The 13628-nt window shown below is 41.2% G+C and overlaps 1 protein-coding gene across 1 annotated transcript; it reads left to right on the top strand.

Moving 5' to 3' along the window:
- Positions 1 to 9742: 9742 nt before the first annotated feature.
- Positions 9743 to 10699, top strand: LOC308565184 (olfactory receptor 56A4-like; the record flags this gene model as incomplete). The annotated part of the gene is made up of 1 exon (XM_081153995.1): positions 9743 to 10699. Exon 1 carries the CDS (start codon positions 9758 to 9760, stop codon positions 10697 to 10699), a length of 942 nt encoding a protein of 313 aa, XP_081010121.1. The 5' UTR covers positions 9743 to 9757.
- Positions 10700 to 13628: the final 2929 nt, after the last annotated feature.

Genomic DNA, 13628 nt, shown 5'->3' with positions numbered 1-13628 from the left:
CTTCTCAGGGCTGATTTCTGAGTCTTTGTTACTCAAAGACATTCTGGATCTTTCTCTTAACCTTTGATCTCCCAAGCAGTAGGACCATTCTTTGAGACTCCATATTATGGACTTTGTTATCGTTAATTTCTGCTTGAAAACTTTCTGCTGAGCTCATCTATTCATCACAAAAACTTGTCAAATGGAATCAGCAATTGCAAACACACATGATTTTTTTGAATTTTTCCCATCATTTCCCCTGGGGCTACCACTTAGCAGGTATGTCAGCTTTCTTAGTTATGTGATCTTTCTAGTATTGGATGCCAGTTTTCTGACTGTCTGCAGCCTTAGTCATGATAACTTGCCAGTTGTTGAAACAAACAATTCCAATTTGTCAGTTGTTCAACACACTACAATTTTACTTTTTAATGACATCCAGTCCAATGCATGTGGAAAGGGGAAGCTCTCCTCCATGCAGTCATTCAGGGACCTAGCCTCCTTCGTTTTGTGGTTCCACCATTCTCTAGGGCTTCGTGTCTTCCAGTGGATTATCTGTAATTTCCCAAAGGTGGGGGAAGAGAGAGAGAGTGTGTGTAGAGGACATCAAGGAGGTTGTAAAAACCATATGCCTGAAAGAGGAGAATGCCATTTCCTTGACCAGGCTTAGATTTATAGCCCCACCTAATTGCAGGTGAGCCTGGAAAATGTAATTTTTTCTCTGTGTCTGGTAACCTTAGCCTTTCTATATCACTTGTATACATTGATTGTCAACTGAAATCCAAGTTGTAAAGTGGGAAGAGTGAGAAGTGGAAGGAGGACCTCTGGAGATTTGGTGGCTCTCCTGGTCTCTCTGAGAGACACTGTCAACCCTGGATCCTGGTCAGCTTCTTGTTTGCCTCCTCCAGATGCCTTATTAAGTAGCTCATCAGGTTTTATTTTAGATTCATAAGAGAGAGAGGCAGGGGCCCCTTTTAGATCCCTCCTCTGTTTTCCAGTCCTCCTCCTCATCTGTAGTAGAAGGAAGAGGGAGCCACTGTGTGGAGCATTGATAAGCTGCATCTCAGGCATAGAAGTTCAGTGGGTGAGGTGCAGGGATTTGAATTCCTCCCCAGAGCCAGTCCTTAGCTCAAGACTGTCCAAATATATTCCTGAAAACTTCTTTGACATTCTGATGTGATGATGTCAGGAGTCTGGTATTTGATTCAAACAAGCAATGATTTTCTGCACAGCCTTTGAGTTTATGCAGAATTAGTGGTGTGTCAGGAGATACTATCCCTAATGTGGCTGGGAAGAGGGACTCAGTACTCTAGGGAAAAACAGAACTTGGTGGATTTTCTCAACAAAGTTGCTATATTTATTGCATTTACTTAGGTGTCTATAATAGGAAAACACCTCGTACTGTTTCAGAAAGAGATGTTTTTCTTAGACCTACACTTACCCTTGAAAAGTAAATATTGATTTGTCTGTAGATTGAGCCAAAAGAGGGATTCTTATGGGTCCATGTATCTTGTGTCCTTACAGCTGAGGTGAGACCAGTCTCCTTGATTGCTCAGCTAAGCTGCTGACTTAAGGGAAGTCTGAGGAACTCTGTACATTACATTTATCTGGTCAATTAATATGTCAACTACAACTTACTTCTGAGATTATAAGAATTTTTTTCTTTTCATTTCTTTTTCCTGTTGCTGGTTAAATACTGCCTTGCTTCGTATCATCAACTTCACTTTCCTTTTGTACCATAGTCCGTTTTCTTAGGGAAAATGGATTGCCTAGTACACCAACATAATAAACACATTGCAATCACCACTATGCTTCATTCTTCCTGGTCTCCACTGACTGATAGTTTGATCAATATGCTTAAATGCTTTACTTGATAAGTAGACATTAAATCTATTGCTGTAATGGGAATATTTATCAGTTTCTACAACAAAGTGGTTTTCATTTTAAATGCTCACATGAGTGGATCTTCGGCATCCTGCCCAAATGCACTCAGGCTCCCTGCCTGGGCTGCCTGAGCACCTGTCAGAAGGGCTGACAAGACTTCCTGCTGGATGTCATCAAAGCCTGTCCTCAGTGCCGTCTATTCCAGCTACATTATCCCCCACAAATCCTGGGTGAGCAAGGGGGCTGAGAAGGAGCAACTCATCAGGAACTTCAAGGCTCGGACCAGCCAGCCGATGCCGGTTCTTCATGCAGGAGAATGGTGGCTGTCACTTCAAGTCTGACTGCATTTACCTGCACCAGCTCCTGGATAAGGCCCATCCTCTAATCTTCCTTGCCCTGAGAGTATGCAGCTGGCCTCTGGGAATTAGGTGCTAGGCACAACAGGGTTGCTAAGGGACTCTGAGCTAGAGGACTAAGGTTCAGGGATTGTGCCCTGGTCATGGCCTTCTGGAGTTTAGAAATCTTGCTGGATCCCAGCAGTTCTTACCTTGGCTTCCTGTAACCAGGATCAACTCTATGGGTGATGGGGAGGAGGGTCAGGGTTTGCTAGGTGGTAGGTCCTTTTCCCTTTGAGGTTTGGCGGGGGGTGAAAATAGCCAAAGCCCTCCACCTTTTCCCCAGAGGTGGAGGGCTCTGGGGAAAGAGGAAGGGTTCTCACCCTCTTGCTAGGGACTTGAATTTTAGCTTTGCCCTTTGGTAGAAGGATTCTGAAAGAAAACCAATAAAATGGACCTATGCCAAAAAAATTGTCTGATATAAGTTATAACAACTATGTTTACAGTGGTTAAAGAAACAAAAGATGGAGTCCAAAAGCATGAGAAAGGAGCTTTATTTGCAGGTAATACAATTTTCTTCCTAAAATATTGACAAAATAGTCTGAAAAAAATTGCTATTAACAAAACCTTCAGTGTTGGCAACTAAAATCCCAGATATATCTTAGACAATAAAAACCAGTTAAGGACATAATATCTAAAACACACAGAGTAACAGTCACAAGCATACATATATGTATGCACTATTGAGGATTATCGAGAAAACATGATCACAGGTTGACCAACAAGCTCGACCTGGGCAGTCAAAGGCTCCTCATCCCTCCTTCTGTCCTTGGGATGTACATTCCGCCCACCATTCACACACTAAAAGCTGTTTCAAGGACACAGCCTTAAGAGTAAAGTGCTGTCGAGATCATCCGGACAGTGTATGTCCAGTGGAGGACTCTATAAGAACATTTTAAGATTCTAGCAGGCAATGCAGAGTTCTATTTATCTAGTGGTCACCCAAGTATGTAAGTTCCCTTGCTTATTAAACCTACCACCTGCAAATCTGCAGTGGTCTGTCTCTTTCTTTGTTCTCTCCTTGACCTCCATATAAGGGACCAGTTTCAGATTTCACCCAGAGAAGTCCTGAGGTTGCAAACTAATACATACATACACATATACATATATACATACATATAGATATAAATGTGTGTATGTATATATATATATTCTCATTGGCTGTAGGAAAATAATGGCTGCCTGAGTCTGAGTCTCACTCCCAAAGAAGCCATAATATCAGAAGGAATGTAAATAAAACCACATTGGCCCACTCTCTCGACATTAATGGAAGACAGAGACTGGCACAAATTCTTTTAAGGAGAGAAAAGGAATTACAGTTGTCACTAACTGTAGGTTCAGAGTGTAGGTAGAGGGAAGTTTAAAAGGTTAAGTGGAAAAGAGGAGAGGGTGTGGAAGAAAGATACATAGCACAAATAAAATCTCCAGAAATAAAAAATCTACACTAAATTCTAAAATATCAAACAAAGGTCAGGGATGTCATTGAAACAACACTGGCTCCAAGAAAGTGGCTTCAAAGTGAAGTGGACCAGAGGTGATGACATTGCTTCTGGGGAAGTAGGAGATAACTGAGGAAAAAGATTCCTCTTTAGAGATGTGGTAATAAAAAGAAAAGAGGAAATGAAGGGAGGGGGGGGACTCAAGATCCTAAAGAAATAAAAGAAGATCACAGACAGGGCAACCTCTCCTGCTCTCCCAGCAGTGTTATTAGTCTTTAAATAAACTGATCTTCATGGTGACAGGAAAAGGGTATACTTGAACTGGGAACTCGATCAGCAAAACTGTGAGAAATAGGAAAAGTCAGTTCAAATCTATACAATGCTACAATAAGGAGTAAATGAAATCACACTATATACAAAAATTAGCTCAAGATATATTTAAAACCTAAATGTGAGAGAGAAAACTCTTGGGAGAAAACATAGGGGTAAGTCTTTATGACTTTGGATTAGGCGATGATTTCTCAATTACAAGAAACTAATAAAACAGAATAATGCATTACAAAAGACTGACAAAGCTGAGTCGAGAATTGGTCAAATGGAGCTAAAGTTGAAGAAGGCCCAGTATACCCCTAACTGGAATATAGAAAATAGGGGAAGAGGAATATTCAAAGGGATAATTGCTAAATTATATTCAGATTCAAGAAGCTTAATTAATCATAGGCAGAATAATTTTTTAAAAAATCTACACACACCTGCTAACATTCTAAAACCCCAAAGGCAAAATGTTCTGAAAAGACCCAGAGAGGTGATAAATCACTTACAAAGAAAGAGCAATTTTACTGACAACATTCTCAACAGCAACAATAGATGCGAGATAGCTGTGGAGATCCATACATATGCACAAAAATACATGTGTGTGTGTATTTTTATATATTACATGTTACATATATATTATATATGAAATATACAGCAGGTCCTTAAGTAACGTCATTTTTTTCAACATTGTTTCATTATAATGGTGATGAGGGAAATATTTGCTCTGGCCTAGGCCACTGTCTGTGTGGAGTTGGTACACTCTCCCCATGTCTGCATGAAAATGTTTTCTCCGGGTATTCCAGCTTCCTCTCACATTCCCAAGATGTGCATGTTAGATGCATTGATGTGCCTAAATTGTCCCATCAGTGTGTGTGTGTGTGTGTGTGTGTGTGTGTGTGTGTGTGTGTGTGTGTGTGTGAGTGTGCCCATGAGCTGCTGAGGCAAGCTCTGGTACCCCCGACCCTGAACTGGAATAAGTGGGTTGGAAAAGAACGATCTTACTTGTTTCTGTTAATCTTTCTTAAAGGTATGTATAGCTCATATTTATTTCAATGTTTAATATAAGTAGCATTTTGGGTCTTTATTTAAAAAGTCTGGTCATTTTTTTGTGACCGGAAATATGCTGTAGAAACTTGTCTCTTGTTTATATCAATTAGCCCGTGGTAAAATTAGTTTTGTTATATGTCATTTCACTTGAGCCTCCAGTTGTTCCTTTGCCACATCCCCATGATCTGAGAGTGGAGAGGGGTTGTTTATTTATAAGAAACCCTGAGGACCAGAATATTTTGCCCAGTGTAAACTACATGTTCTAGCAGCATACATTTATTGAATGATGATTGACTCATGTAATAGTTTTCTTCACTGAGCATGTTGATCGACTTTATTTGATGCTGCCAAGGTCTTTGCTGCTTTACTCAGAACCTCCAGGTAGCAAGGTAGAGGTAAGGCAGGAGGGGAGTTAGTACTTGGAGGGAGTGGGATTACAGCTGTGAGTAGGAAAGTGTAAGACCTAGAGTCAGACTCCACTTGCTCTCCTCTCTCCAGGATTCCTGTGCCCAAAGCACAAAATATCTTAACTTTAGCATAAATACCTCTGTCCTAAGAATCATCTGGAGACCTTCACAGGCGAGGCTATTTTCCAGGTCCTACTGTGCATCAATGCACAGTGGTGGTTATATGGCTGACAATCCCACTGTTTTCCCAAGGAATCAATGTTTTAAGTGTTGCTCTGTGGAAGGTGAGTATTGTTAACAGTTGCATTTTCTACAACTCAACTTAGGAAACAGAATTTAGACAAAAAACAGCAATAAGGGTTAAATTTAGACATGAGATCATGTGTGTAAACAAGGCCACTCCCAGGGATTTGCTTGGGTCTGGACTAATGACGTTCCCATTGCAGGAGAATGTTCCCTGCCACCCTCAGTTGTCCTTTGAGATGTATGCTCCTTTGATTGCTGGAAATGTTCCCCTACCACCTCCCTCTACAGACTTACAGGGCTGAGGATAGTTTATTCCGTTCTTACCCACAGGTCTACCCAGAGAAACTCTTCCTGAGGAGATCCTCATCACTCAATTTCCCCCATTCTTTTCCCAGAGTTTCTTTTTCTTTATTTAGACTCCCCAGAGCCTTTGATCTCTTCCCTCACACTATTCACAATGCTGAATTTAGCTTTTTATAATATATTCTCTTGAGAAATAGACCACAGAGATTCAGGGTACAGGTGCCTAACAAGGGCACATGTCCTGTGAGTAATGGGGAGGGAAAGGGGGCATAGTAGAGCCAGGGCCCATAAAAACAGCCTCTAGAGCCCTTGGAGGGTCCGGTTTAGGTGCTTTTTCCAACAGCCAGAAACAGCAGTGGTGCAGTCTTCTGAAGATGGTGAGACTGAAGTTAGGTCCAGGAAAATTATGAAGAAGGGGAATTAGGGAGCCTGGTATATACAGGAGATGGAACTCTTTCAATAGGGTGTAAATGCCAAAGCTGCCAAGATACTTAGATCCTTGTATAAGAGTGAGTGGCACAGACTGACCTAAAACTGTTATTTTGTTCAGAGCTGAGACTGTGGTAATAAAGGGTTGTGGGTCAAAAACTCCTGTAAGCTCAAAGATTCCCACCCATATCATGGCTAGGAGGTCAAGGCTCTGTGTCTGGTTGGGTCAGAATCCTTCTTTCTGCACTAGTCTAAATTCATCTGTGAGCCAAGGTGATCACTCCTTTTCTAGGCCATCATAGCTGGGCTTAGATCTTCTGTTGTAATTTTGGTTAATTCAGTACTTGTCTGACCTTCCCAGACTGTCAATATTTTATAATAAGAGACTATGCTTTGCTCATTAGTGCTTAGAACAAGGGACCATTACAACAACTTCTTTGTGACTATCAGCCTGTGAATGCAAACGAATGCATTGGAGTATTGTCGGTCAAAACAATGCCCAGGTAGCCAACAATCCCTCATTTCCCAGATCAGGAGGCCTCAGTTTTACTGAGTAGAATGTAGTCAGAGAGGAAAAGATGTCCTAGCTATAAAGGAATTTAAAAGTGACTATAAAATAGAGCTGGAAATGTATTACTGCCCAAGAGAATATATCTGTGCTATGGGTGGCCCGAAAAGGACATTTCTTCTCTATATCAGTGAAAGGATCTCTTTTAAAGATCTTTAAAACACGGTTTAAAGATCCTCGGTGACATTCTTGCTTCCAGTCTCTCTCTGCCCCCTCAACCTTTCTTACTTTAAATTCTATAGTCCTCCCACCCCTCAAATACACTCTTTCTTCCCAGCTTGCATGGCCTTTGTTCAGATTGTAATCACTTCTCCTTTGGACTATTCAGGACTCTACAAAAAGTGAGTCCCTACCTTCTGTGTGATTCCCCTTAGTCCCATCTATAAGACATCACCTCCCTGTTTCAAATCTTCTGTGGTCCCTTACAGTGAACAAGACATCTACTGCTACCAGGTGGACCTCACATGGCTGCATGTACCACTACGTACCTCGGATCATTGTCTCCTGACACTCTGCCCACCTACTTCCTTCCACCAAAGAACTAGGATCAACCAGCCCCTACACTTCATAACTAACCACTACTGAACGTCTGACTAGGCAGGCCTTTCTTCTCTTACCATCCCCTATAAGGATAGTTCTTTTCCCTCAGGTGAATGTTGCCTCTTTTTCCCCCCTTCTTTGATGCTCTCAGCTTGCTATGTCTCCAAGCCTAACAGGACCTCAAAATCGGATAGCCCTTTTCCCTCCCAACAACACTACCTTAAACTTAAATATCAAGTATTTATTTTATAAAGGGGAAAACTAGGTATTGTGGAGTTTGAGTGGATATCAGGGCCGTAAAATAAGTTTAAGAGCAAGATTTGGAATTTATCTCAGGCAAACTTTTTAACCACAGCACATTGCTTTATTTAACTGTACTTCTGTCCCTTTCCCACTGTTTGTAAGATCATCTTTATGAGACCCACATCTACACTGCAGAATAAGTGTCTCTTTTTCAATTTTTCTCTATTTAGTTCTCAGAAGAATTTTGCTAAACCCAGACTGCACATTAGTATGCCTAACATTACGACCAGGTACAGGGAAGGCACTGACTATTTTCTCTCTTGTTCAAGTAGATCAGGTCACTCTGAGGAGCCAGAATTTGAGATTATTGGAAAGGAGGGTATGTTTTCAGAAAGGTAGGTACGTTTTTATCCCTATTTCTCTGATTCACAGTAAGGGTTATTTTTCTAATAACATATAAAACTGCAAGACAGAACTGATATATACTTGTCCCTTCTCCAGTTTTAACCACTAAAACTTGGTTTCTTAAAGCCCCACAATGGGTGGAAAGGTGTGTGTGTGTGTGTGCACTTGCACTGTTTTAGAAGTATGGGATATTCAAAATGAAAGTCGTTGAAGGTAAGAAGGATCTTACTTTCTTTGGCACCTGGAGTCTGACACTTTCTCACACACACTTCACCCTCCTAGAGGGGACCATCAGAGGGAATGGGTGAGCAGGACCAGTAATCCCAACTATACTGATTATATGCCTCCTAGGCTCACTCTCCACCTGCCATGAATCCTTGGCCTTTTCCTGATTCTTTGATGTGACAGCCATAATAACTGTGATGCTTCTTAGTACTTGGCCATGCTGCGCTTTGTTTAGCAGCGAGGGAAATAAGACAATACTAACTAGAGAAACACCTTGAATCAAGGCCGATGGGTTTACAGAACATAGATTCCACAGGCTAGGAAAACTAGATCCTGGCCACAAGGAATCATAGGTAATTTTGCTTACCAGGTACACTAAATGGGTTCCTATGTAGGTTTATAAACCTACACTCATGCACTAGCTTCCATTCTGCCTCTGGTGAACCTCCTTCTGTATCTCTCAGTACTGACTGTGTCTGTCACCACAATAGGAAATTCACAGTCCCCTTTAAAGGATCCAAACTGAAAGAGACACTCTTGAACCTTCACAGAGATAAACAACAGAAAATAATCCAGTGAGAGAATGAGAAACACCATGTCTTTAAACTGAAATCTTCTTTTTAAAGAAAGAAATCACTGTCTTTGGGTGGGGTCAAGGGCTGCTCTACCTCCAACCCAGTATTTCCTGATGAGTGAAAATATAGAATCCTCATGTCGGACTCTGCCCAATTGTATGGAGTCAGGTAACAGAGCTCTCTATACAGCTATCCTTTTTTACACTGAAGGAAGGGCTCAGTTAGGTAATTGTTCCGGTTGAGTCTAAATCTTGTGTGGTGGCTGGAAGCACAGATACTGGAGTCAGATTCCCTGGTTCTTCACCACTTATTGGCTCTCTGACTTTGTTCAAACTACTCTGCTCCCGTTTTCCTGTATCTTTTCATTATCTATGAAATTAGTATAACAGTACTAATTATGCCTAAGGATTTTTTAAAACTATAAAGTGAGATTGTGAAGATAAACAGTCTGCATAATGCCTAGCACATGACAAGTGTTCAGTTAAATGTCAGAGATGACTGTTGATGATTTAATACTCTGTTGGAGCAGGGATATTCTGAAAACAAACTAAATGTATAACAAGGGTATTGGTTAAATAAATTTGGCACATTTGTCAGAAAAAAATGAAATAAAAAGTAAATAAAATCTCCAGTGTGACAGGTTAAGAGCCCCAGTGGAAACTGAGCTCTACTGCACCTAGAACATATACTTTCAACACTGATATATTCTGTTCTACCGTTCAAGGGACTCCTAATTTCTAGTTTGTACAGGATTCTTTACATGACATCACCCAGCAACTACTCCACTGTTCCAGTCTCCGAATTCCTCCTCATCTGCTTCCCTAACTACCAGAGCTGGCAGCACTGGCTGTCCCTGCCCCTCAGCCTCCTCTTCCTCCTGGCCATGGTGGCCAATGTCACCCTCCTGATCACCATCCGGCTGGAGGCCTCTCTGCACCAGCCCATGTACTACCTGCTCAGCCTCCTCTCTCTGCTGGACATCGTGCTCTGCCTCACTGTCATCCCCAAGGTCCTGGCCATCTTCTGGTTTGACCTCAGGTCCATCAGCTTCTCCGCCTGCTTCCTCCAGATGTTCATCATGAACAGTTTCCTGACCATGGAGTCCTGCACTTTCATGGTCATGGCCTATGACCGCTATGTGGCCATCTGCCACCCACTACGATACCCATCCATCATCACGGATCAGTTTGTGGCTGGGGCTGCCATGTTCGTTGTAGCCCGAAATGCCCTCTTTTCTCTTCCTGTTCCAATCCTTTCTTCCAGACTCAGATACTGTGCAGAGAACATCATCAAGAACTGCATCTGCACTAACCTGTCTGTGTCCAACCTCTCCTGTGATGACATCACCTTCAACCGGCTCTACCAGTTTGTGGCTGGCTGGACCTTACTGGGCTCTGACCTCATCCTTATTGTCCTCTCCTACTCCTTCATCCTGAAGGCTGTGCTCAGGATCAAGGCCGAGGGGGCTGCGGCCAAGGCCCTGAGCACCTGTGGTTCCCACTTAACACTCACCCTCTTCTTCAGCACAGTCCTGCTGGTTCTGGTCATCACCAACCTGGCCAGAAAGAGAATCCCCCCGGATGTCCCCATCCTGCTCAACATCCTGCACCACCTGATCCCCCCAGCTCTGAACCCCATTGTTTATGGTGTGAGAACCAAGGAGATCAAGCAGGGAATCCAGAAATTGCTGAGGAGGTTGTAAGAGGTAAAAAGGATCAGGTCCATCTTTAGAATTGTTAATGAAGTTCAGGAATTATTTTTATGTTGAAAAGGAAATTTCACTTATAATCGTGGAATGAGTTCTGATTCTTCTTTTCCATAATACCTCAGACAATATGGAAACATTCTTCTGTGACTCTTTGTTTCCTGTTGCTTCAAAGGAAACCTCCCTTTCCTGGATTTTCTGGCTACTTGGGGGAATATCCTAGACCAAGTCCTCAACCAAGGTCTTGCCGAGCCTTAGCAAAACGGAGTGGGAATGGAGTGTTTGGCGGCTAAGGAAAGAAACTTTATTCAATGGCTTTAAAAGATCTGCCTGTTCTCTGAATTGCAAAGGACACAGATACCACTTCTGTCTCCTGATTCAGCATGGCCTTTGTGTTGTGAATTGTTTCTTGGGCTGAAGTATACACATTTACCCCAAAACTTAGGCTCTTGAGGTTGCATGTTTTCCCCTTGAACATCTCTGACTCTTTCTCCAGCTCCTATGGCAGACATGCCATCTTCTGGTTCCTGGAGACTCCCAGATTCTGCTAAGATTTTCTGTCTGTGAAAAGTTTCTAGGTACAGCATTTCCTAATTTTTCTTTCTTTCTACTAGGATGTTCTTTCTTCAGTTTTTTGTCTGTTAAGGAGATTGACAGCTTTTTAGCTTTTTGGGGAGATCGGTGAAGGGGTTGTATCCTTTAAGTGTTATATGTTTGCTTTTTTTCATTATCTTCATCTTCATGACTTTAAAATCTTTACTTTGTTCCATCTCATCAGCCTATAAGGACCTTAGAACTTTTGATACAATTTTTAACAATGACTCTGACCTGTCCTTTCTAGACACACATCAGCTGTCCTTTTCATCCCCTCTATTGCTCTCTTTGTTTCAGCCTCCTTCCCAAGCTGTGGCTTGTTGTCAACAGTGCTTCAGGCAAGGAAGCCCTATGGTTTGATTTTCACAGATAAGTGTGTTTCACTCTTTTTCAATTCCTTTTGTAATAATGTCACACATTAGTCCAATATTTCCAAGATATATTTTGCAGTAGCAACCTGTCTCCTTTGAAGATGATAATTGTTTCCTGTTCAGCATTTTTCCAAACATCATTTGAATAATTTTTCCAATTGGATTATCCTACTTTTTTTTTTTGTATTGAAGCTTATGTTTGTTGGATGACTTTAATTGAAATTTGATGTTTCTATAGTATTTTTCCTTTTGTGTGTCATTTTATTTTTTATTTTTCTAGTTTTATTAAATATAATTGACACACAGCATTGTATTAGTTTAAGGTACATGTGCCCTGGCCAGGAATCAAACCCCAATCATCCTGGATCCTAGGTCGATGCTCAATCGCTAAGCCATGCCTGGCTGGGCAGAAATGATTCTTAATTAATCTTGATAATAGAGGGGGAAAAAGTGGCATGGAATATTCCCAATTTTTATGAAGACCCGTCTGTGATCCTGTTACATCCTATATTCAATGACCCGTAATCTCTCAATCTCTCTCTCTCTCTCTCTCTCTCTCTCTCTCTCTCTCTCACACACACACACACACACACACACACACACACTTCAAATAGAGTTGAGCCCAGCCTGCGTGGCTCAGCGGTTGAGCTTTGGCACAGGAACCAAGAGGTCACTGGTTTTTTTCCAGGTCAGGGGACATGCCCAAGTTGCAGGCTCGATCCCCAGTCTACATTCAGAATGTAGCCGATCGATGATGTTTCTCTCCCATTGATGTGTCTGTCTTTCTACCCCTCTCCCTCTCTTTCTCTCTAAAAATCAATAAAAACATATTTAAAAAAACAAATAGAGTTAAATTACCAACCACATTCCTATATGTTTTTTATTATCAACAGTGGACCATAAAATATTGATCAGAAGAACAATAAATAATATTTATTGCCAATTTTCATTTTTCCTCTTCATTCTTCCACCCATATATACAACGCAGATGTTATGTATCAAACACATCATACACTGATGACTCCCAAATATTTATAAGCAGCCTATCTGGCCTTTCCTGAGTTTCAGGCATATATATCTAATTATGTATTTGACATGGCCACTGGATATTAATTTGCTTTGGTGAATATCTAGGAGTGGAATTGTTGAATAACAGTGGAGATGTATTTTTCACGTCATAAGAAATATGCCAGCCCGACCGGGCATGGCTCAGCAGTTGAGCATCGACCTAGGATCCAGGCGATCAGGGTTCGATTCCCAGTCAGGGAACATGCCCAGGTTGTGGGCTCGATCCCCAGTCGGGGGCATGCAGGAGGCAGCCGATCAATGACTCTCATCATTGATGTTTCTGTCTCTCTCCCTCTCCTTTCCTCTGTCTGAAATCAATAAAGATATATTTAAAAAATATATATATATATATGCCAAAGAGTGTTCCAGAGCAGTTGTAGATTTCGCATACCTACCACCGATGTAGGAGAGTTTCAGTTATTCCACATCTTCTTTAGTATATTAAAATGTCATTCATTTTCCCTTTAGTCATTCAAAGAGAATAAAATGAACTCATTTGGGGATATTCATTTTCATTTCTCTGCTAACTAATGTTGAGAATCTTTTCATTTGCTATTGATCACTTGTATATCTCCTATAAAAGTGTCTGTTCATCTTTTTTTTTCTCTTTCTAATTGGCTTTTTGTATTCTTATTGCTGATTTTTAAATTCTATTTAACTTTATTTTCATAACACATTATCTGGAGTAACCTAATTATTTTTGCAAGCTTATTATTTCTTGCTAATTTAGAATGTGAGTTATGAAAAAAAAAAGACTGTTTCTTTAGCATCACCATGTATCTTAGGTATTCCCACATGTAACACCAGCTATAAAGTAAATAGTAAATATTAAATAAATAAACACTTGAAACATTTCTGCCTCAGAAAGACTTAGAGGACACAAGACACCTGGA

Source organism: Miniopterus schreibersii (assembly GCF_964146895.1).
Source record: "Miniopterus schreibersii genome assembly, chromosome: 12".
Lineage (NCBI taxonomy): Eukaryota > Metazoa > Chordata > Mammalia > Chiroptera > Miniopteridae > Miniopterus > Miniopterus schreibersii.
The sequence above is the reverse complement of the archived record's forward strand: the minus strand, read 5'-3'. Positions and strand labels throughout refer to the sequence as shown.